At 39.5% G+C, this 24,020-nt stretch overlaps 1 protein-coding gene and 1 long non-coding RNA gene across 15 annotated transcripts; one reads left to right on the plus strand and one right to left on the minus strand.

Moving 5' to 3' along the window:
* Positions 1–475: 475 nt before the first annotated feature.
* On the plus strand, positions 476–23,878 carry LOC124176784 (piezo-type mechanosensitive ion channel component). Of its 13 annotated transcripts, XM_046558465.1 has the most exons (40): positions 476–686; positions 4,283–4,422; positions 7,395–7,610; positions 7,729–7,940; positions 8,021–8,449; positions 8,663–8,785; positions 9,510–9,621; positions 9,711–9,820; positions 9,888–10,154; positions 10,286–10,612; positions 10,699–10,844; positions 10,937–11,083; positions 11,165–11,283; positions 11,344–11,486; positions 11,554–11,730; positions 11,802–12,318; positions 12,399–12,494; positions 12,558–13,000; positions 13,078–13,480; positions 14,369–14,431; positions 14,751–14,893; positions 15,203–15,379; positions 15,812–16,084; positions 16,193–16,269; positions 16,676–16,765; positions 17,389–17,475; positions 18,256–18,529; positions 18,599–18,765; positions 18,956–19,117; positions 19,194–19,343; positions 19,465–19,612; positions 19,688–19,902; positions 19,990–20,148; positions 20,236–20,362; positions 21,222–21,628; positions 21,709–22,025; positions 22,133–22,367; positions 22,429–22,656; positions 22,751–22,871; positions 23,396–23,878. In XM_046558465.1, the coding sequence occupies exons 2-39, from the start codon at positions 4,359–4,361 to the stop codon at positions 22,842–22,844; spliced, it is 7,644 nt and encodes a 2,547-aa protein (XP_046414421.1). In that variant the 5' UTR covers positions 476–686; positions 4,283–4,358; the 3' UTR covers positions 22,845–22,871; positions 23,396–23,878. The 13 variants fall into 13 exon arrangements, with proteins under 13 accessions (XP_046414421.1, XP_046414418.1, XP_046414422.1 ...); XM_046558462.1 differs by having other exon boundaries at positions 22,751–23,878; XM_046558466.1 differs by having other exon boundaries at positions 14,384–14,431; positions 22,751–23,878.
* Positions 9,046–11,437, minus strand: LOC124176805. 2 transcript variants are annotated; one of them, XR_006869468.1, is made up of 4 exons: positions 11,325–11,437; positions 10,492–10,664; positions 9,503–9,651; positions 9,046–9,253 (listed from the first exon to the last, which is right to left on the minus strand). It is a non-coding gene; the product is annotated as an uncharacterized LOC124176805 (long non-coding RNA). The 2 variants fall into 2 exon arrangements; XR_006869469.1 differs by having other exon boundaries at positions 9,503–9,671.
* Positions 23,879–24,020: the final 142 nt, after the last annotated feature.

Consider the following 24,020-nt stretch of genomic DNA (forward strand, 5'->3'; position numbering starts at 1 on the left):
CATTCATTAGCAATAAAGCTTGGACAAATTTTTTCAAGATAAATCAGTTAACACTGCGGAAAATTTAGCGTGACATGCTTCTCAACCGGCATAATAACATTCCGACGGAATAACATGGATTAACAACCGTCCGCAAGTGCGCCAATCGGCCACGACCATGTTACAAATAGCACGAGGCTGAAGTTAGTAACATTAAAAAAGAATATATGAGTAAGCTGGAGTAAGTATGTTTTCTTTACCATGGCTTACTAAATTTCAAACAGTCCTAAATATGTGCGAAGTAACGGTTTTCTCCGTTATCTCTAAACAGGCATCGTTACCGTAACGTTACTAACTTCATCCTTATCAAATAAGATGTAAATACGCAACAAGTGTCAACGGGCAGTTACTACAGCTGATTACAGATGGCGTTACGAGGATCTCGGGTGCGGATTCAGCGTGAGTCGTTGCCTCGTCGCTCGCTCCCTTGACGTTTGGCGATCAGTCGTCGTGCAATACCGCGGATGTGCGTATGTGCGTGGGGGATTCGTTTTTTAACACAAAGCGAAGCTGTTCTAAGTGTACGCGCTTGAGGAGGAGGAACGGTGAACGTGCGGTTTTCAGCGGATTTTTAACCTCGTAGAAGAAGAGGATAGGCCGAGCATATGCATGCTCGGCGATGACGCTTTGATCCCCGGCGAAGTGGAGTAGGTGTTCTTTATTTCGCTTCGGTGTTAGATTACACATCTCACATCCTGTATCAGTAGCTTATTATTCGAGATATTTTATACGAAAGTTCGCGGTCGCGATATCGCGTGTCATTCGGCCCCGGCTTCACTCGATGCCGGCGGAATGGAAAAAACAGAAACGAAGTGATGTATAAAGAATGAACGAAGGATGGAACGTAACTCTCCTATCGCGAAGGGCTTCTTATTGACAAGTAAAGTAGGGATGGCTCCCCAACTACCTCGCCAATCTTTACCCTCCAGCTGACGGATCTATACGTGTAAAGTCTTATCGGCCGACTATACGCTTTCCACTCCTCTCTTCTTCTCGGAAATTGTTTTTTATTTTTTGGGGGTTTAACAACTAAGCGGAATTTTGGTTTATCGAATTATTCAAATGTGGAAAATATTCGGGTCTAACCTCACGATCCGAAACTAGACCTCGTAGCTTCCTCCGACATCTGCAGCGTGAAATTAGCCGGACTTCTGATAGCAATAGCGCTGTAATTGAGTGTTTTATTTTCCCTGTGATCTCTCCAGCAGCTTTATACCCCGTATATTCGTTACGGAGCCTGCAACGTACATGTAAATATCTCATTGTCAGCTGTAAATAATCCGTGTTATCTTATTATTTACGAGATTCCCGTTGTACGTAACGGAATTTTATTCATACAACGTGAGCTTTGTAGAAGCTTCGGAGCCGCTGTGAAAAAAAATTTCGAATCAATTACCCGCCCGGATCGAATAGAATCATTAAAATCGCGGTGAATAACATCTGTTGAACATCATGGCTATTGTTTGAGTTACGAAATTTAAAGCAGCGTTTGGCTGAGATAATATCGCCAACGATTTATTCGAAAAATAAAAAGTCGATCGGTTTTCAATGATTACAAGTAAATTCCTTACCGCTCGTCAAGTGAACTGATAGCCAATTATACGTAGATATCAGCCTGATCGGTAAACCTCCATATACGTAAAATCCAATTTAAGAACAGTCAATGTCTGCATTCTCTTTAGGACAACGGAATTCTGGATTGCTCGGATGGTGGAAAAGCGGGAGTCATTATTCGACAGTACTGTATCCGCCTACAACCCAGATCGGAGAATATACCGGATTGACATTATCAGCCTTTATGAGGCATAAACCTACAACACGTTCATTCAAGGCATTAAAGTCCTTTCTCTACACAAATACGTGTAAGACCGATAAGGGTGTACACCCATCGTACGTATTACATACTTACATGTGAGGGTTCCAATAAAGTTTCGGGAAAGAAGATGCGGGTCACCGACCGCAATTGAAAGCCGCCTCCATATACTGTAACACTTCTCCCGCCTCTTTACAGTATTTGAACAGTGGTTCGCGTTCGAGGTGTAATCCGTAAAATCTTATCGAGTTCTAAGAAGCTAGGGATTTGTATCCACGAACATGACTCATGTCTGAACATGTGTATGAATGATAAATCTTTATGTAGGTAGGAGAAATACTCGTCTGCAAGCTGATACGGCAATTGCGACGAAGGACACGGGCGGGAAAATCGTACAAGTACGAGGACGGCAGGGTGTGTGCAATAATTCTCCTAATTACGAACCCGTCAGTGCAAGAACGTACTAATTGTAAGGTGCGTGTCACGGGTCGCGTGATACACGCACATGTTACTGCGGACAGCAACCCCATTCACTGCCGCAAAATCCTGTCGGCGAACAGAGACCGTATCGGTAAAGGGACTCGAATCACGCGCAAACATGTGTTTGATACTGTACAAGGACGACGTGAATTACTTATTCCTTGAGAATTCTGAATTTGATTTGCCGACATAACTACGCCAAATTCGATTCATCCGTCTCTTCTCGTGTAAAAGGATGTAGGAAAATGGAGAATCGAACGGCCGGGTTACCCTGGTGAAGATGATTTCTTGTAGGTATTTTCAGGAATTTAGAGAGGGATTGGGACGTTTCGTAACAAATTAAAAATATGCATAGTTTCGAATAAAAGCTTGTAGATTTTGAAAATTTATAGTTTTTCAGTAAAAAATCTACAATATGCTACAATTTTTAACGACAATTAACAATTATTTACGAAAAACTATGCATATTTACAAATTTATACGAAATAATACGAAATGTTTCAATTTCTGTGAAAATTCGTGGTAGTAGATATTATTTACCAGGATAACGGAAGAAGGCCCGTCAAATACGTGACCGTTATCGGGTTATCGGTCGAGGGATAGCTGGTTCGTTATCGGTCGCCGCGGCGCACTCCGATTAATTTCGAAATCACGAAAGGAGACGGACGAGAAAAGTGGCTGCCTCCCTTGCCTTCCGCCTCCCTTGCCTTCCGCCTCCCGCGGTTCGCCTGAATCGACCCCGAGAGAGCAAAACGCACACCTGCAGGCCCGTCGTTGAGGGGAAAGAATTTCGGACCATCGACGTGGCCTAGTTTTCTTTCGTGTCTCTGCAGCACCGACTCACTCTCCTTCGTCCGTTGTACGGACAAGTGGTCAACGGGGGAAACCCCGCGTCCCTGATGGAGGGGGCATCCCCTGTCTGCATCGGAGGAATGATAAAAAAAAAAAAGCACCTTGGTTCCGCTGCACCCACCTGGGAGATTGGCGGATTTCCAAACGAGCCGGAATTTTATCACCGCCGATCGTGTACGCAGGAACTACGCGTGTATACACACGTAATTAATTACGAGACCGCGAAACGCGATGTATGTAACGATTAGGTTGATGATAGACACGGCAGGGTGTTTTATCGTAAATTATGTGTTCATGTATAAATATACTGGTCGTTTTCGCCGTTAACTAGTACGCATCGGTTATCCGTCGGTCGCGCTTCTATCTATAATGGCATCAAGTCGTTCAATTGCAACTTTATATCGTGTGTATAGTGTACACACGGAGTATTACAAGCTGATATATCGCTTGTAGGATTGGAGGTAACAGGGAAACCGTTTAATCATTTGTTTGGATTTAAAGATTAAAAAACGTCGTAGTTTTCTTTTTGAAAATTTTAAGTATGTCAAGTTTTATTACTGTGCAGTAGTGTTGCAGTAATGTTGCTGGTTGCAGTTATAAATTCAACGACCGATCGGTATTTTTTAGAGTTCCGTGCGTTCGGACGAATGTTATGAACGAGTACGATAAAAACGTAATATAAGCGAAGACAAGAAAAATTATGATTCTTATCAAAACTTTTAACGCACTATTTACTTTGCATTTTCTTGCTAGTAGATATTTCACTGAAATATAAAAAAGTCGTTCTGACCCTAGTATTTTTTGATCTGTAGTCCACAATTTTTCCAATATGTTTAAATATTTTCAAACATCAATTTTGTAATATTCTCGAGAGCCTTGTTGGATAGGTATATATGTATATGTGTGCAGCATTGAAAAATTAAATAATTAAAACAGCATGCGAGAATGAATATGTTACCACCATATAGGATTGGCAACGTGTTCGAGTGTAAAATGACAATGACTTCGCAAACTATTACTTTATACGTTCCATCACTCGGTTATTTCCTACGTTTGAGTCCCACATTGCTTACACATATTTCGCATGATTGTCTTCAGGTCAGCAGGGGTAGCAGCGACAGCAGGAGAGCATTGACAGGGAAAGGCTGCACCGCGCGACGCCGGGAAAATCGACATGGGAAAGTATTGGCTGAACGTCGTCCTCCTTCGGGTCGTCCTTCCGGTCATCCTCACCCTTTGTAAGTTTGCACAAGATCGAATTCCCCAGATTGATAGTCCGACTAACATATGAGTTGTTGGATTGATTTTTTTTTTTTTTTTCATTTAAAAACAATTTCGTTCACCTTCAAAACTTTGACGCATCCTGTGATTTATGAATCTGACTAAGGTACGAATTTTATATTTTATGACTTTAAAAGTGTATAGTCTTCATTGTCACTGTACGATTTACGGGAAAAGGTGATTCAGACGGGAACGAGTTGACTTACTCAGAACAGTGGATTGAAAATCGTGAGCGAAAAGTCAAGGCTGCGCATTTTGATAGAATCCTTTACAAGGCATTTGATATAGCTGGAAACGAGTTCTCATTTACGAGCTTCTCTCATCTGTATGCTCGTATAGGTATACGTACAGGTCGTCGGTAGTCGTTTTCGTATAAAATTTAACGCTAGAACAACCTGAAGTACGAAATTATATACCTGTTACTATTATAAATACGCATTGTGATCGGTTGTAAAGGTAGATATACACATTGTAGTAAAGAATTTGCGAACAAATCAATTAAAAGAGAAACTATAAGAATGTGCGGGACAGCCAACCAGCTGGCCGGAGTAACACGGTGATATCACCTTCTACGTTACAAAAATAAACCCTGTGGTTTATTATTTATGACGTAAACTCGACTCACCAGTTCCGGATACACGCACGGTGACAGTCCAACAATAATTTCTGATAACAATTCCCGCGTGTAGTGCCGTTATTCGCGGCCTTTGCAGAAGTTACAAACCGACGGACGCCGAGTGCGAATGGAACAACAGATAACGCAATTAGACCCGACCGAGATATATAATTAACCGACTCGCGACCTCCTTGACCCCGTGACCTCTCCCCAGCTCTCCCTCTACCGGTCAGATTTCGGCGGTTGACACCCGGTTGTATAAACATAGGCGTAGCTATAGGTGCAGCTATGTGGTACTCGATGCGGTATGGCCATTTGTTTACACTGTACACAATCATTATACATCGGAGCACGCCTCAATTCTCTGTGTAATCCGACACTTCGCTCTTCCCCGCTTCCGTGCCTTTGCTCCCTTTCCTTAGACCTGTACTTTAAAAATGTTTCATTGTTGGGTCGAATTAACAAGCTCGATGGAACCTGCTGATAGAGGGTAAAAAAGTAGGGACGGACGGGTACATTTGTGGGTGAAAAAGTGCGGCGGTAGAATGCCCTTTTGCGTGATTCAAATTCTACCATATAGACTAGCGTGTTCTTGAGGTTTTCAGGGGTGTTACGGGTCATGGGTCGAATCCCAAGCGCTCTGACCTTTCGTTTAAAATTTAGGCCACACTCTCTCACGTATGACAAACCTACTTCTTGTTATAGCGTACTATATATAAGTACAGATATGGGTATGCGTGTGTATCACGAATATGTGCATTAGGTATGCACGTCAAACACGTGGGTACACGCGGATTTACTCATGTTGGTATCTCCCAAACTCTATGTTTTTTCCTTTACTTCTTCTACTTCTTGTTTTCTTCTCTTTCTTCTTCTTCAAGCTTAGATAACAAGTGCAATGTTCAAATAACGCTACGTCATTAAGAAAAAAAAAATGCGCTGCAGTGATTTAGAATTTTTTAATCTCTACACGCACGACAGCTGGGTTGAAACATTGTGCATATCGCGTGTTCTTAAAAAACCGAAACTAGTATTATCCTTTCGAAAGAAATGAAGAGCAGTGATAATATTGTTACAGAACACACAGTACAGTATACACTTGCTACAATGCCTATGAAGCTGAACTTGTATCTTTGTCGCTTCGCTGCGCCGACTTTTTCCAACCCAACCTGTACAAGGTGCGACTCACCTGGCACTTGACAGTAATTAGAATAAGTAGCCACACGCTACGAGGTGTGGAGGTGCAGGGACGCAGGTATAAAAAGTAAAAGTGACCTCGTACCCTCGCGGCTTTCGCGTGCAGCGCCAGACGAGATAAACGGGGCTGTGCTTCTTCTGCTCGTTGCTGGTAGTACATTGGTATTTTGTACCTGTAAGTACTGAACCAACATTACTGAAACCGAGCAGGAAATGTGCGCGATTAGGTGCAGTTTACAATATGTCAAACTTGCGGCCGTTTTCCTTCTCCCCGGAAAGGAGCGTCGCGCCGATGAGTAGAGCGGGACCGAGACGCTCCTAATTCTTAACCGTGACGCAATCGCGTTCGTGCGATGCCGGAACAAACTATCGCACACTCCGAATCCCCGTGCACGACTTCTTGCATGATTACTTGGACAGCTGTGTATGACCTCAGAAAATTCTTTCACGATCTTTAACGTCCCATATTTGTACGCAGCCGTGAAGTATTACATAGTCATGACCGAGTAGTAACTAAAATGATCGCTTTATGGTACGTAACAATGAGCATTTGCAAATAGATTGGATATGGTGTTTCATGTTTCGACCCGAAGATCGGTTCATCGAGATATGACGTCAAAGCGCAGCTTCGTTTTCTTCGGAGCGAAAGCAGGCATAGGATTTGTACGCTTGCAGTTAGAGCTTTTCCGGTTATATTTAAACTTGGAATTCCAACTGAGCCCCCCCGCCACTAGCATATTTTCACTGACGAAAGCTCTTTCTAAGTAAAGCCCAACGAAATGAACACCATATGTAACGATTTTCTTAGACCGAAACGAACCCCTCCGCTATTAAAACCAGTGATTAAAAAATCTCGCCACTTTCTTGTGTCAATCAATTCGTTCAATTTACGAACTCTGTATAGTGCTCGACTCTTGCATATGCGGTGAATTCGCCGGATGTAGCTACCACCCATCGTTCACTAAAGCATGTTTGGTTGCCATCCATTAGGGGTACATTACATGTGATACCTATAAATCCAACCAAATCAATGTTAAGATAAATGATTGATTTGAACGCAGTATGATGTATGGTTATTTGTAATTTCATATGCATCAATTTTGTATAATTATACAGGTGCGGTATGGAGGCCTACGGGACTATCTGTCATCTACTTGGCTCTGATGTTGTATCTGCCCATGGTGCCGATACCATCCAGCAAAACGATGAATGGACACACCGGTCGTTACTTAATCATCGCAATGGGTCTGTGTTTCCTAACAGCCGTCATACAAATCACGTTTCAATTTGTGCTGTTGGCCCTACAACCCTATGGGCACTTCCTGAAAGATTGTACGTACTATGAAGAATTTACAATCATGTATGACAACACTTCGATTTTTTACCTCGATTGTGATAATATCCTTAATAATATTCATTAATTGAACCCGCAATCATGACCCTCTTTCAGGCGAATTCTTAGAGACAATCTTAAGACACTTCGGTCTTGTAAGACTTGACAGTGCTACAACATGGATGGTTTTTTACTGGCTCAGTCCAGAGCTCGTCTCCTTACCCTCCATTGTCCTCCTCTATGTATTTTGTCGGAGGTTGACTCATGAGAGACAACAAGAAGATGACGATCGGTTCAGCACCAAAGAATCGGCACCTCCGTCACAGAAGGTAATATGAAAATGATCTCTAAAGTATGCAGAGGTGAAACGAAATCGCTGGTTCAATAATTTGAATCTTTCTTTTCTCAGGTGATTGATTTCTTGGGTACTATGGGTACCTATATGGTTCTTTTTTCATTGTGCTGTGTTGGCACTCTACAGCCATCCGTGGAAGGAGGACTATATTTTCTTGTCTTCCTTGGAGCTGGAACGTTGTGGGCTTGCAACACGGAGTTGAGGCGAGGCTTTGCAATAGTCTGCAAGCTTGTAATGGTGCTCGCTCTTATACATGTGGTCGTAATACTGACGTATCAAACTCCGTGGCCTCAGTCACAGCTACCAGCAGATAGTCCTTGGGCCCGTTATCTTGGTCTTGTACCTGTCTATACAAGCAATTGCACCAATTCAAGAGAAGTTGATGTCGCAGCTGATGACTGGGTAAGCTTCACCGAACCAGTGAGGCTCATATGGCTGTACTACATTCTTGCACTACAGTCGCAATTCCTCATTCAAAAACCTGTAAGTTTCTTACCTCATTTTCGGAATTACGTGAGTTAATACTTGAATCTAGTCTTAAGTGTTCGGGAACTTTGTTTGTTTGGAATTTATAAGAATCTGCCTCATTGTTAGCATCTAATGAAATTTCTGAAACGCACTATTGTCATGAAAGAATAACTAATTGGGGACGAGGTTCTGTGCGCCACGGCTGCTTATACTAACAAAGCTTTGCAGGAAAAAAAATCGACACGATTTGGTGGAAAATTGGAGAACTTAGACACACCTTTGTCACGCCATGTGTCGGCGAGACGCAGAACACCCTCGCAAAGATGGCAATCAGCACGACGGAAGGCTCGTGTAAGAGGAAAAGCCTCCAATCGCCATGCATGGATTTAATAATTTCATATTAATTTACTTTAGCCTCGCACATTGTCGATGTTTGTTAATATATGTGTTCCGTTTTGAACTCACGCCATTGAATACAAATCTACTTTCAACTACGAGAGAGGCAACCATTTCCTACGTTAATATCTTTCAGGCTTTTTTCTCTGTACATATATTTAGGCCTTGAATATATTTTTATTTGCCATGTACCTGCGGTAATTTTTCAATTTTGCTACGTTTAATATGATTTTGGATGTTGCTACGTTTAGTTTGCCGTGTTTTAGGAGTTCGACCAAGCCTTGACATCACAGCCTGACGAGAATACACCCGTACGTATCAAGCTGTCGCTAGAATTGCCGTCTTCTTAATGTGCCTAGCTTGTCAACTATATAATACTCATGTTCTAATCTCAAATCTATCTCCTTTCCGTTAATTTGGTGCCTGGGAACAAGAAGATACGATACCAGCATATGTACATACATTTTTACCATGTTTCAAAAATGCTTGATTTGCTTGGTTCAAGCATGCATGTAGTGGTTTCAACAATAATCGTACTTGCATATATATAACCACGTTTTTATAACGGAACATGAAACAAGCTTCACTTTTTTCAATCAATTCTGAATGTTACCTCTTGTAGTTAGACATTGGAATAAACTACCAAATCAAATCTTTCTAATCGAGATTTACCCCAAAGCTGATGCGGTTTGGTTCTGGACGGGCTGGACTTCTTCAAGATTCAACGGGTAGCGTCATTGTTCAAGACGGGCATCACGATGACAGTATTCAAATGCAGTCGATGAGTGAAGGTAAGCACTGCGATGATCGATTTTAAACTTCTGTGATATAATATTAACAACTGAAAATATTACGTTTTTTGACACTCCTTCACTTGCAGGGGCCACAGAAGAGCAGCCTGGAGTGTTTGAACAAGTTATTATGGCATTCTATGCAATATTTCAACTTATCATTCAGTCATCGTATTTGGCTACAAATATCGTCATGATGGTCAGTGCGAAAAAAGTGATATCATTCATTAGCATAATGATAACTCATAGATTTATCCATATTTCAGGCATGGAGTATAACATATCACAGTTGGACAACATTTGTTCTGCTATTGTGGGCAATAATATTATGGATGGTGCCAAACAAGCGATCATGGATGATGAAGTGCTCTCCTTTCATCGTCATATATGCAACTTTGCTACTAATCACGCAATTCGTATTTAATTTGAACCTAACTAAGGATGAGCTACCAGATATGATTTATGATGTTGAACTCTCGCAGATTGGATTTACTAAAACTGATGAATTGCATAGTTGGCATCTCCTTGTAAAGGTGATATTTAATTTTTTCATTACAAATTACAATGCGGTTCTAGAGTGAGATAGCTTATGTTTGACATGGTATGCTAGTTCTCATGCAATTGAGAAAAATTTTACTACTTCATATAATGAATTTATTCACAGTGCCTTTATACGACTATGTTTTGGATAACAATGAGACAATACATGGTGGAACGAAAGCAACAACGTCGATCGTCTGCGTTACGAGACATGGTAGCTCCTCTTCATGTATCTGTCTCGACAGCAACAACAGCGATGCAACAAGAGATGCCGGAGATAAGAAGTAAATTTATGAAAAATGTTGGATCATTAATTCAACGGATACTCACGAAATTTTGGATTGCTGTTGTCGCTATCATGTTATTCACCAGTGGTATAACCGGTGAACGCATGACTGTGTTTAGAATCATCTACATGTCGTTATTCCTCGTCTTCGTCATCACTTTCCAGGTAAAAATTTTATCTCTTATGGATGCACGGGCATTTAGAATTTTCACCCGAACTAAGCAATTCATAAACATTACTATGATTTTCAGATATCATGGTTTGCTTGGAGACGAATGATGTATGGATTTTGGATCACTGTTATTGCATACTCCGTCATTATGCTCATTCTTGTCTATACCTACCAGTTTCACAAATTTGATGATTATTGGACATATATAAAGGTTGACAAAGACTTGTAAGTGGATTACAGATTGAAAATTATTCAATAAATTTATGTTGTTCTGTGTATTAGGTGCAAGTAAGATATCCTGTATATTTCTTTTCCAGACAGAAGGACATAGGCTTAGAAACATATGAGACAAAGGACCTTTTTGTACGTCTACTAACCCCTACGTTTTTTGTCATAATCACCGTCGTGCAGATGCACTATTTTCACCAAGACTTTTTGAACGTAACGGATATTGAAAAAATGAGGTATATAAAAACATTCATCGATAAATATGTGGAGTATTGATTTTTTTTTTGTCAAATTAAATTAATTTCAATTTATTACAGGCCTGCGGTAGGGCCAGACATCAGCCAAAATCAGATAGATGAACCTCAAGCAGAGACCTCAGCTGCTGCTGATGTAGAACAGATACCAAGATCAATGTACACACTAAAGCAGCTGAAACGTATGTATAACTTTGTTACTTTCAATAGAGGTGATACTAACGCAAAGTTGGAAATTACAGGAATGTCAAAGATGGAGAAAAAGGCACTTCTTCGACAAGCTCTGAAGCGCTTGCACAATTTCTATAACCACGGTTGGTTATTCTTGGAAATTCACATGGAGAAAATTATATTTTCTTCAATGATGCTGCTCTGTGTCAGTGATGTAAGTTTTGTTTCGCTCAATGTACTGCTGCGGTTATTACAATAATGAAACTCTGTATCTTTGGCAGGTATGTGCAATTCACTTCCTGTTTGTCCTCACAATAGTCATAGCGATAAATCTTCGACAGAGCATACAAATAGCTGCAATCAAGGTAATGACCGCGACTATAGCAGTTCTGATGGTCATTAAAATGCTCTATCAAATAGAATACATCAGCCATAACAGCTATGATAGGAATTGTACAGTAAGTAAGACTACCCTATATCTTTTGAATTGTTAATTACGTGAAAATAACAATTTGTATTGTTTCCACAGAACAATGGATCTGGTAATGACTCGCCACTTCCTTCGAATGAAACAATCTATAATATTGCAGAATGGATAGGAATGAGGAAAGAGCTACCAAACAGGCTGCCTATACTCTTGAAGGGATACATTGGCATAATAACTGTAACTACGTTTCGAGGAATCATTTTAGTGCGACAAATGTTCTATAGGCAGATGAGAGGCCTCTCTTTGAAAACTCCAATGATCATGTTCCCAAGTATCACAAGGAAAGACGCAGATATGGGAATTATTGAGTGCCTGAAGTTTTTGTTCAACTACGGTTTTTATAAATTTGGTCTTGAATTCTGTTTTATAGCAATAATTGCTCTTATCAGCACCAGACTTGACTTTTATTCCGTACTCTACGCAGTTTGGCTAGGGTTTTTGTACTGCTGCCGCAGACCCACGTTGTCAAAATTATGGCCGATTTTTCAGTGCTTTGGTATTCTGATCATACCCATACAATATTTCATTGTGGTTGCTCCACCACCTTGGCTCTGCATTTGTGAGTGTTTCTCTAAATTACAGTATAGTTTTGGAGGTACCCAATACTTGTAGAAATTTAAAAGTATGCTCTATTTACAGATTATCCGTGGCATGAATCAGAGTTTCTTCGTGATTTACAGGAGTGGATGTTCTTTCCAGACCCAGACTTTCCACCTAATCCGAAAAAACTTCTTTGTAAGTTAACGAATATTCCAGTTCGTTATGAATATATTCAAATGTCACATGATACTGTTTTAGGTGACTTTTTCCTCCTTCTCATGATCACTCGCCAACGACTGGTCTTTTATATCGAGGCGTCGCAAAAAGAATCTGGTGAAGAATATTCTGCTGGTCATAATTACAGCGTGTATATGGATATGGAGAAGCCACATTTTATTAATCCTGTAGGGGATTTTGTGTCACACGCTCATACATGGCTAGACGTCATTAAGCGAGGAGTACTCTCCAGCTTGCTCTGGATATCACTGTCCATCATGTTCTTAGCTGGTACCAACAGAACCAATCTCTTCTCGTTAGGATACCTGGTTGGAGCATTTATGTTCCTTTGGCAAGGTAGTGATTTCTATCTTCGTCCGATAAGAACTATCCTGAAATGGTGGAACGTTTTGATTGGTTATAACATCACAGTCATCATGCTAAAGACAATGTTACAAGGGATTGGATGTGTATACATGAACGAGGTCGGTCCAGTATTTACCTATATTATCATTTATACATTTGTTGAAGTGGTTACATATCTAGCATTTCATTGCACTAGATCGAGAAATCTGCCTGTTGGCTTGTTCAACTTCTGGGTATTGCATGCCTGAAGAAATTTAAGAGTAACGTACCTGGAGCTAATGGAGAGGACAAATGTCAAGTACCAAGGGAGGATATTGGAATGGTTTGGGATGCATTGTGCTTTGCATTTCTGATAATGCAAAAGCGCCTGTTTAAGAGCTATTACTTCTTCCATATCGTAGATGAGACCAAAGCAATGAGTATCTTAGCTTCTCGAGGTGCCGAACTCCTTGAAGAGTTGCACCAGAAGAGAATAGAAAAACAAGAGTCAATGGAAAAAACAATATTAGAAAAACTTAAATTCAAAATGGACAAGATCAAAGCGAGTCAAAAGAAAATAATGGGCCCCGTTTACAAAGATCCAGTTTCGCATCGCGCTGGTGAGTCTTGGCTCCATTTTTATATTTGCTCTAAAAATCTGACTCCTCCTATTATTAATCAATTAGTCAAGCTCTACCCTGTTTTATATAATAATTGATAGCAATCGTAACCTTTCATTACTGATCTCTATTTCCTGCGTACCCAAGACGGGACTGCACCCTTGGCACGCTCGCCGAGTGCAAGTTCTTGTGTATCGTCAGGGCATACACCACCTCAGGGCTATCAGACCCCGATTGATGAAGATGAACCAGCTCCGCTAACACCAAGGGCTGCATCTCTATTGCAGGCGCCCACCCCAAACTCTGCTATAATGACTGTCTCATTGGAGGGTTACCTCGAACCGACTCGTATTTCCTTTGGTTCTCCTCCTAGCAGTGAACTCAATCCTCGTGGCCCATCCCCTGAGGAAAGTTTTCCCGTATTCTCACCCCCGCCTTATGACCAAACTCGTGCCGATCAGCAAGCGTCGACTACAAGACATCGTCGTCAGTCCAGCTTTGTTGGACCACCTTGGTTAAATCTTCACACCCCCAGGCAGTCCATCATCTCAACGACGTCACGATCCCCGCACTCACATCATACCTGTAACCTTATAAACAGATCATATGTTGCCTGCAGCTGGTGGCTCCTGTACATAAGGGCTTATATGCAGCACATATAGTAGAATTGAATGTATGTTTTTACTCGTGGCACCTTCAACCCCTTTTACCCTCCTTTTACCTTAACTGAGTCCAGGAAGCATAAGTTTCTTTTAACAATTTTACAGCACTTGAACTTTTGTATTTTATATAGATTCTTATGCCGCCAATCTGTTTTATTTGTGTAAATAAATTTATGATTTTTTTTCAGCTTTGACAGATATTATTTAATTTATGTGTTTTTATCAGATTTACTCTATCCAGGATCGCGACCATTGTACAGACGTCGTCCTCCAACGACTAACAGAGAGGGTAAATTCTATTTATCTGCTTACTATTAATTTTTTACTAGATCCTATCCCAGCTCCACTTCCAGCCCACTCTACGATGTTCCATCAACCATCCAGTACTCCAATATAATTTGTGTACAAACTGAGTCAGATTATTGTCAGATTTTCTGAAAAGTGTGACGATCAATATATCCACAGCTAAGGAAGCATACTCATAAGTAAATTCTTTCCAATGTACAAGATTCTGTTGTAAATATGTACAAATTGCATGCTCTACTCTATGGTGCACAGCATGGAATAACAGTATTAACCGAATTGTATTTCTTTCCATGGCAATGTAGCCGTTAGGTCCGGTGACTACTACATGTTTGACGATATGGATGATGACGACGTCAGTGAATTAGTTGCCGATGACGAAGATAAGAAGGAACAAGGAAAACAACGAAAGCGAGACCCACCTGGTCGCAGAATGACCATTTCAGAGGTGAGTTTGCTTACTCTACCTAACGTTGGTACGACTGTTGTCGTTCAAAAAATGTACCTTGGGAATGACATTCAGTATGATTTGGAATGCTATGAAGAGCAGGTCATTCAATATTAGGCTCTGGAGATAAAGGGTAGTCTTCGTCTGTCAGTGAGCCAGAAATTCGTGTATCACTCTCGCATTTTATTAGCGATACCGCAGCATGTCCCTAGGGCTTTATTTCATGGGTTTCAAGTAAAGAAGTAAAAAAAGATTTTAATTTCGGCTGGAAGATGATACAAGTGATTGAACGAGTCATGGTGCTTGCAGTTGGTGAACACTGTTTTAAAGACAGATATAGAGATAGCAACGCACGTCGCCTTGCACGGGGGAACACCTCAAGATGCTCTGCAAATTCGACGACGCAGTGAACCGATGACTCGCAAGAAATCATCAATGTCCTATCTCAGTGCTCGCTCTGAAACAGATACTGCCGCACCTGTTGACGTGAGACTCCCTTCAAAAACCTGCATGACATTACATAATCATTCCCAGCCTATGTCATGCTTAAGTTTCATTTTCTCTCACTATCTCTCTCCATCTCCTCCACGTCACTTTCTTCTTTTCACTACAATTACTATCGCTGATACTCAAGGTTCGCTTAACACTGTGATTCTTTGCTCTACCGGAAACGCGTATGCATTGAAAGTACTTGCTGGTAAGTACATTACACGCAAGGCTCAGAGTATGATGCTGCTACCATCAAAGAATCGTAGTGAACTAATTGAACACACAAAAATTTGTTATTCTTTCGTAATTAGTTTCTTTTTCTTTTTTTCAGCCACGCTAGCAATAATTTACTTCTACTTGCATTAACAATCTCTACTGGTACAAATTTGAAATGTTTTCTTTATATTAATTCAGTTTTATATTTTACAGCATCGGGATGATGCTGGAGGTATAGATTCGGCAGACCAGGAGGCAGTAGAGAGGGAAATGAGGGCGGATGATCTTACAAGGACTTCTATTCCCTCAGATGACGAAGATGAGAATGTAGAAGAGAAGAAGAAAATTTCGCTTGCCACATACTTCAAGTTTGTCTGGGCGTTTATCAACAGTGCCATTGTGTCCATGACAAAACACTTGAATATTTACTCACAGGACTATCGATACATACGAAAGGTTTTGACTGAAGAAAAAAAGAACTTAAAGGTTTGTACGTTGCACATTTCCAGGCAACGTTTTTGTCTCCATCTTTTATTCTTTGAATAATTCAGCCGACCATCTTTCACAAGCTACAGTTTTTGTCGACGTTTCCAGCAAAAACCTGACTTCAGAACCGGTACACGTTTGGGAATCAGTCAAATATGGCAACCAATAACTAAAACCCAACAAGCGTAAGTATCTAATCGTTGTCTTGTAGCCTGGTAGGTCAGTAGTCTAGCATCCTAGTAGCTTGTATGGATATTTTATACAAATATTCAAATAAACAAACGTAGATAATGTAAAAGATCCACCCATGAATTACCATTACAGTTGCAAACAGTAATTACAGTACAGTATAAACACATCAGTATAGACACGAACAAAATTGTGAACAGTTGAAACAGAAACTAATTTTATCATTACCACGTGACTTGCTAAAATTCAAAGTCTGTTTGTTCTACCTCTATCGCATAGTGTTGCAAAATTAGGGAATGAAGTGAGAATGTAATCACGCGATGGCTGTACAATACTGTAGCTGTTGCTTGATCCACGCCCCTTAGGCTAACAGCTGGTAGATAAATGTGCTCGCTCCGACAGATCTTCGACATCGACGATCGGCAACAACACTGATGAAACATCTGAAGAGGGCAGCCGACCTGAGGGTCAACCTCGTAGCCTCGAAGATAGGTAGGAGCTTTAGTTATGCATGCTTGTAGCTTTCGATGGAATGTAGCTCAACATATGCGCAGATAACTGATATATTGTAGTAAGTTCTCTTGAGTGCTAATATAATCATACAACTTGCTTCAGTAATAATCCGAAATGGGGTATTAGTTTTTGGTAGCAGTAATAGCTATTGCTGTGTTGTTTAACAAGCTATTTCCTGGAACATACTGACTAATTTTAGTGTACTCTTACTCTATTCAACATTATAAAAAATATGATTGTAATTTCCAGTGGCAATCAAAGTTTGAGGCAGATTAGTGTAATAAATACATTGTGATTTTACCAATAGCGTAAAAACACTTGTCACGTCCTATGTTCATATCAGCAATCATTGCTACTTTATGGGTAGAGAATGAAATGCATGTGGTGTAAAACTTGAGATCTTTTATCATTTTTTAATTCTACACCACTGTGATTACTTTGGTAGAATAACTTTAGTTCAGAATAGCTATCACAAAAGCTGATGAGTCAAAATGAAGAGAGATCTGTAAATCCTGATATATTTCACTGCATTTATGGGGGATTGAATGTAGCTGACTCAGTGAAGATAAAAAGTAGAACGATAGTGGTATTGTCTGTACCAGGAAAGAGAGCTCGCTGACGGTGCCGCACATTCGTATCCTGGCGCCTAGTTTGGAGCGAGGATTGGATATGTCTTCCTCCTCCTCCAGGTACAAATAATTCAGGCAGACATTTGGCATTGCATTGCACTCCACACGCCTCCCTGCATGCAATTCTTCATATATATTGCACCTATACAAATCATAATGAATTAAACATGATATATGCAACTCTTTTGCATATCGTTCCAAAAATAAATGCATAATTCCAAAAAGGTTCTGGCTGTACCAAAACCTATTGAGTAGTTTTTTCTTCCTGTAAATATCTATATATTTGTCCACTTCCTGACAAGTACACCATGCAAGGTCTCACCCAATGATTTTAATAAAATCTTGAGCATTTGTTCGATGTGTCATAGTATAAAAGAATATACTATCAGAATAGGCGCGATGTTAAAGTGGGAACTTTGCAAATGGCATTTCCCGTGAAATTTTAACACCACATACTTGCTGATTTTGTTTAGAATACTTTTGCCTTCAAAAAGTAATGTTGTAAAATCCTGAAATAAATTGCGGTATACTTGTGAGTGAAATTTGTAAATACCGTACTTTGTAGAATGCACTTTACATAATCATTATCAGATAAAATATTTTCATAACATGTCAATCATTAAATCAACTGCTGATTTCAAAATCTGGCTCCTTGGCCGAGCTTTAAATGTGTGTTCATTGTTGACTCGTGGAGCAATACAGACTGTTAATATTACATGATTTATCTGGAAATCGCAAATGAAATTCACTACAAAACAATCTGTGTTGATCTATTAGAGTATCACATCCCATGAATTTCCATGACCATGTTGTGTAGTAATTTAATCCATAATTTCACAGTTGCATTGAATCCCAAACTGTATCGCATCCAGATGAAGGTCAGGCAGAATTATCTGAAAAGGATCAACCACCGATAATCCAACTATTGGCTTCAATGTGGTTTGTGATATTAGCTCACTCTAACCTGATGTGCTACTTCATGGTCTTCCTTCATCAGATTAAGAATGCTTCCATTCTATCTTTACCACTGCCATTAATGGTATTTCTCTGGGGAACCCTTACAATACCAAGGCCCTCAAAAACCTTCTGGGTCACTCTGATTGCCTACACTGAGGTCAGTTTTAAGATTTTTTCCTCACCTCATTGCACGTTAATTTCAATTATATTTTCAATTGTCTTTCAGATTGTCGTGATCATAAAATGTGTATTTCAATTCACGGTTCTCCCATGGAACCAGGGTATAGCCTCCTCCAATAAGCCCTTCTTTACTCCAAGAATAATAGGCATCGAGCGAAAATCAAACTATGCACTATGGGACTTGCTGATACTGCTCATCGTCTTCTTTCACAGGTAGGTTCAGATTGACTTCTTCGTGAATAGTGCTTGGGTTTAAACATCTGAATCTGCTAGAGAATACAAGGAATAAAAGACATGAAAACAAGACATTCAAAAATCTTCTTATCATGAGTATATATACGGCTGTACTGGTCTTAGTGTTTTTGAACTAATTATAAATTTTTAAAAATTTTATTTTGAATAGACTGATGCTGAAATCTTTGGGCCAATGGAACACTTCAATGCCAAAGCCACGAAAAGTGATTCCGTCTCATCTGATGGCAGACAGGACTCAGACGCCAACTGTGGGTGATAGAGGACAAGGAGAACAATCTGTCGTCCGAACAGAGGATGTTTTAATCGAAGAGTACGATATTTTCTCTATTACGGCTTCCTCTTTCTACATTCATAATCATGATACTAACGTCACGTGTGTGTTTTAGCAATAATCAGATACGTAGAGAAAGTTTGAGAAGATCAGGAGAGGAAAGAGATCTTTTCTTGGTAGCTGGGGATAATGATAGAACTCTCATTATTCGTACAGAAGAAATTGATCCATGTGATGAAAATTTAACCACGGCGATTGGCATGACGTAAGTTTTTCAAATGAACTGCTGAAAGACAATAAAGGTCTTTATTTCGAAAGATACACAATACTTTTGGTTCGTAAATAGCAATTATTATACTATATTTCAACCATTTTGCAATTTACAGTGCCAAGAAGTACTTGGAACCAATGAAGGTATATTTCGAGAACATACTGAACGCTGATGGGAAAGAGAAGACCAATGTATATGCATACATGTTCTTCTGTGATTTCTTCAACTTTCTCTTGATTATCTTTGGGTTTTCAGCATTCGGAGTATGTGTAAAGATTTAAGAACAGCATAAAATTCTGTTACTCAGGGCCGTTAATTTCAGGATTTTTAAATTTTAGACTCAACAAGGAGATGGTGGAGTAACAGCATATCTATCTGAAAACAGAGTGCCGATGCCATTCCTGCTAATGCTGCTACTACAATTTGCACTTATTGTAATTGACCGAGCGCTCTTTTTACGGAAATACATTCTTGGAAAATTGATTTTCCAGTACTGTCTAGTTGTAGGCATTCACATATGGATGTTCTTCATATTGCCAAGTGTCACTGAGAGGTACTTTTCATGCGTTTTAAAAATATTAAACTACGGGTACTAAACGTGTTCTAATCATCTGCTTACCATTCTACTTATGATGTACAGGCAATTCAACGAAAAGCTACCACCACAAATTTGGTATATGGTGAAATGTTTCTACCTGCTACTAGCAGCATATCAACTGCGTCTTGGCTATCCTACTCGCATACTTGGAAACTTTTTATGTAAAAAGTACAGCATCGTCAATTATTGTCTCTTCAAACTGTAAGTAAGGAATCGAATGCTGTATAAAAACAATTTGGATACTTCTTGCTTTCTATTCAGTGATTGACCCCATGCTTTATTTGGCAGATTTATGATAGTTCCATTTCTTTTTGAATTACGAGCTGTCATGGACTGGATCTGGACTGATACATCAATGACCATCATGGATTGGTTTAAGATGGAAGATATTTTTGCTAGCATTTACCAACTTAAGGTGAGATCTTACGTGTTTAAATTAGAAATGTGGTGTTTTGGTGTCCATAATAATTCGATATTTTTCACAAGTCATCCACCAGAATCTTGCAGACTTGTTTTAGTTATTAACATATTTCAGACGTCATCCTTTCAATTTACAGGTAAAGGTAATTATCCTGTTCACCGTAATGCCTGTAGCTCTGCTCTGATCATTGGATATATTACATTCAATAAGTATTGTACCCATAGTATGAATCTCAAGTTTTACTTTTGCCCCTGCTCTACGTGTCTATACAAGCTTATCACCAAAGCATTAATTTCAAATGACATATTCAGTTGCGCTAACAATGTTAAGTCACAGCAGGCAGGCAATACGAAAGTTTAATTATACCCAAATATTATTTTTCGCTCAAATCTTACATCTCTTTATAACCACTCATCTAACATATGAAAATACATTGGCACACAGAATGCTTACAACCATGCCTGTTGGTAAATCTGCTTTAGGTTTCCCTGGGATTTTGTATACTTACATTTTATATAATATGCTAATATGCTAACATTATACGGGATTGGACTGTAAAGCTATTGTATCATTTTATATTGTCGTTGATAATAACAAATGTCAATGTAGAGTATCCTAATAGCTGAATCATGCTAAACAATGACAAAGAAGGTTTCTATGAAATTTTCATTATTTGGTAAAATAAATTTGATCGATCATTTAAACAGAGAAAAGTGAAGAAAGAAGTAGCAAATTTTTAAATGTATGCATGAATGGTTTCAGAATTCGTCATACCAGAATTTTAATTCATTCAAATTATTAGTAGCCAGAATTACTTTTCCGCAATTTTAACCAATAACGATTCCTTTGCCAGTGTATGAGGGGTGTGGAAACGGATTTTCCACAACCACGAGGTATCAAGAAGCAGCAAATGAGCAAATATTTGACTGGTGGGATAGCCCTCTTCCTCATGATTGGAATAATTTGGTTCCCACTACTTCTGTTCGCTCTTGGAGGCACTGTTGGAGTGTCGAACATACCCTATGAGGTATCAATGAAACTGCGCATCGGCTCCTACGAACCAATCTATGCCATGTCTGCCCAGAATAGTTCCATAACTACATATAGTGATGCAGAATTCACTGAGCTCCAGCATCAGTATTCGAGTGATCGCAGTGCGACAACATTCCTTGAAAATTATATTCACTCAGACGTGGCAGCAGTCAGGTTGGGTGCGTCATCAAGGCGGCTATGGGCAATTTCACCTCCTGATTTGGACAGGTTTTAATTTTGATGATGTATTTGCTTTTTGTGTATTATTGATATTCACTTGGCACTAATTATGAGTTCTGTTTTTTTAGGCTCAAAGCAGAACTTAACTCATCACTTACAGTCACGGTGCACGTTGAGTGGTCTGTGGCCAGGAAAACAGATGTAAAAGATGCTAGCGAAATAGCGACCACACCACACGATATACAGCTACCTGCCATGATTGACGGGCAGCCAAATCGCCTGCGGTTGGCTTTGTTGAGGATGCTCACATTGCAAAACCAAACTACAGATGGAAGCAGCGTTTCCTCAGAGACCATCACGTTGTCTTACGCTTTTCCAAAGTTCCTTAAAGTCACCAATAGACTGACGGATGTTGTGCCACAGCTTATGAATTTTCCAGATATAGGTGAAGTGTTTTTTAATTGTTCGTTTACCAACCTTAAGAAATGTACCAAACAGAACATGAGATTTTCGAACAAAATTTATGGTAACCTTGTAACCGGTTGATTTTAGTTCTAGAAGATGAAACCAACACCGATTACTTGTATCGGAATGTAACGTTAATGCTGTCGGGAAACTTCAATTGCTGCGCTCCTCAAAAATGGTGGATAGTTAACGAGGACTGCACTGATATTATATACACGAAACACCTCGAAAAGATTCCAGAAAACGATTGTAAAAATATCATGATGCTACTCTTCAATGACAAAGCATTCCCAAAGGAGCTCAGTTTCATCTCTGGAGTTGGGTAGGAATCATCATCACCATTGCTTAAGACATCCAAATATGTACAATTTTTTTGTCTTCAGAATCCTTGGCCTGTACACAACAGCCGTCATTCTCGTCAGTCAGATGCTCAGGAGAAACGTAAGCGAAATGGCACCTAAAATAATGTTTGAAGACCTTCCGTATGTTGATCGCATACTGCGTCTCTGTCTGGATATTTACTTGGTGCGAGAAAGTGGGGAACTATGCCTAGAGGAGGATCTATTTGCAAAGTTAATATTCCTCTACAGATCGCCGGAGACATTAATCAGGTCAGTGAATTGTGCTCAGTATTATTTTTAATTACGAAATACACTATTCTATCAAAAGAAAACAAATGACTCAAGGTCAAAATTAACGTTCCAGATGGACACGTCCTCCAGAGCCTGGCGAGCAAGCTGATGACAATGAGGACGGAAATGCAGAGGAAGGTGAAGACGGTGCTATGCGAGCTGCTTAAGGTGTATCACGAGATGCTCCGTCCACTGTTCGTCATTATATACCTACATAAAAGATTACGAATGGGGAAACCCAAGTATGAATCCGCGCCATCTAATTCGCAAACCGACCACACTGTATCTAAGCTGTTCCTAGGCACATCGTTCAGTACCATACTTGTGAAGTGGCCACGATTTTGTCAGGAATTTTAAGTTTTTGAGAAGTGTCATATTTTGGGTCGTTTTATCATTTTAATTGTACGTAAAATGTTTACACGTGCGCGCTACCAGATTTTTTTACTATACAGCAATTATTTTCACAGCCACTCTATACCTATAAGTAATTGTACAGTTTCTAAAATTGTTGAAATCAGTTACAGTTATGCGAAAAGCAATTCTAGATAGGCAAAATTCTTCAAAACTTGAAACGTAAAATTACAGTGTTAGAAACGTTACGGTGAGGTAGCAACGTTCTACATTGTGTTGCGTCGGTTACATGGCATACCTATACACGTATATCAAAGACTTTAATTTTACCGAAAAAGCGCACGCTTAATTGTTTTATTTTTCGCAGTGCTGGGATGAGGCTAACGATTGCGACGCAACATGTACTCCTGCTTTCCTACACATATAGTTTAAAATATAATATAATATATTAAAATAAGCACATTACGTTGTTCTGTGACGTGTTATTTATAATTAATATCGTAATACTGTCGGTTCGTTTTATACATTTATATTACTGTTTTTTTTGTTTTTTTTTTTTACCGAACTACGATGTCCTACCCTCACATGCTCTGTAATATTTATATACATAATATTTAGGAACTATATGCTTCCACGTAAAATCATCAATATTTTACCTCACGCACTAAATGTTACAGTCATGACGTGTCCATTTTACTTTATCAGTGCCTTGTGCGGGTTATTTTTTACCGCAACATTGTATGTACCGTAACTACGCCTTTATGCTTACCTCGTCGCGTCGTAGCGATATAATGTTAATTATGTATCATTTGTAAATAATAGGATATATAAATATACACGGTATATAATATACACGCATACATACATATAATTTGTAGGTATCATCATGAAATATAAAAAGCCATTTCAAATTATGAAAAACCGTATCGTTTATGTCTCGGTCTGTATTTCTTTCAGCGAGGGTCCAGCGCAAGATGATATAATATGTAAAA

Source organism: Neodiprion fabricii, chromosome 2 (assembly GCF_021155785.1).
Source record: "Neodiprion fabricii isolate iyNeoFabr1 chromosome 2, iyNeoFabr1.1, whole genome shotgun sequence".
NCBI lineage: Eukaryota > Metazoa > Arthropoda > Insecta > Hymenoptera > Diprionidae > Neodiprion > Neodiprion fabricii.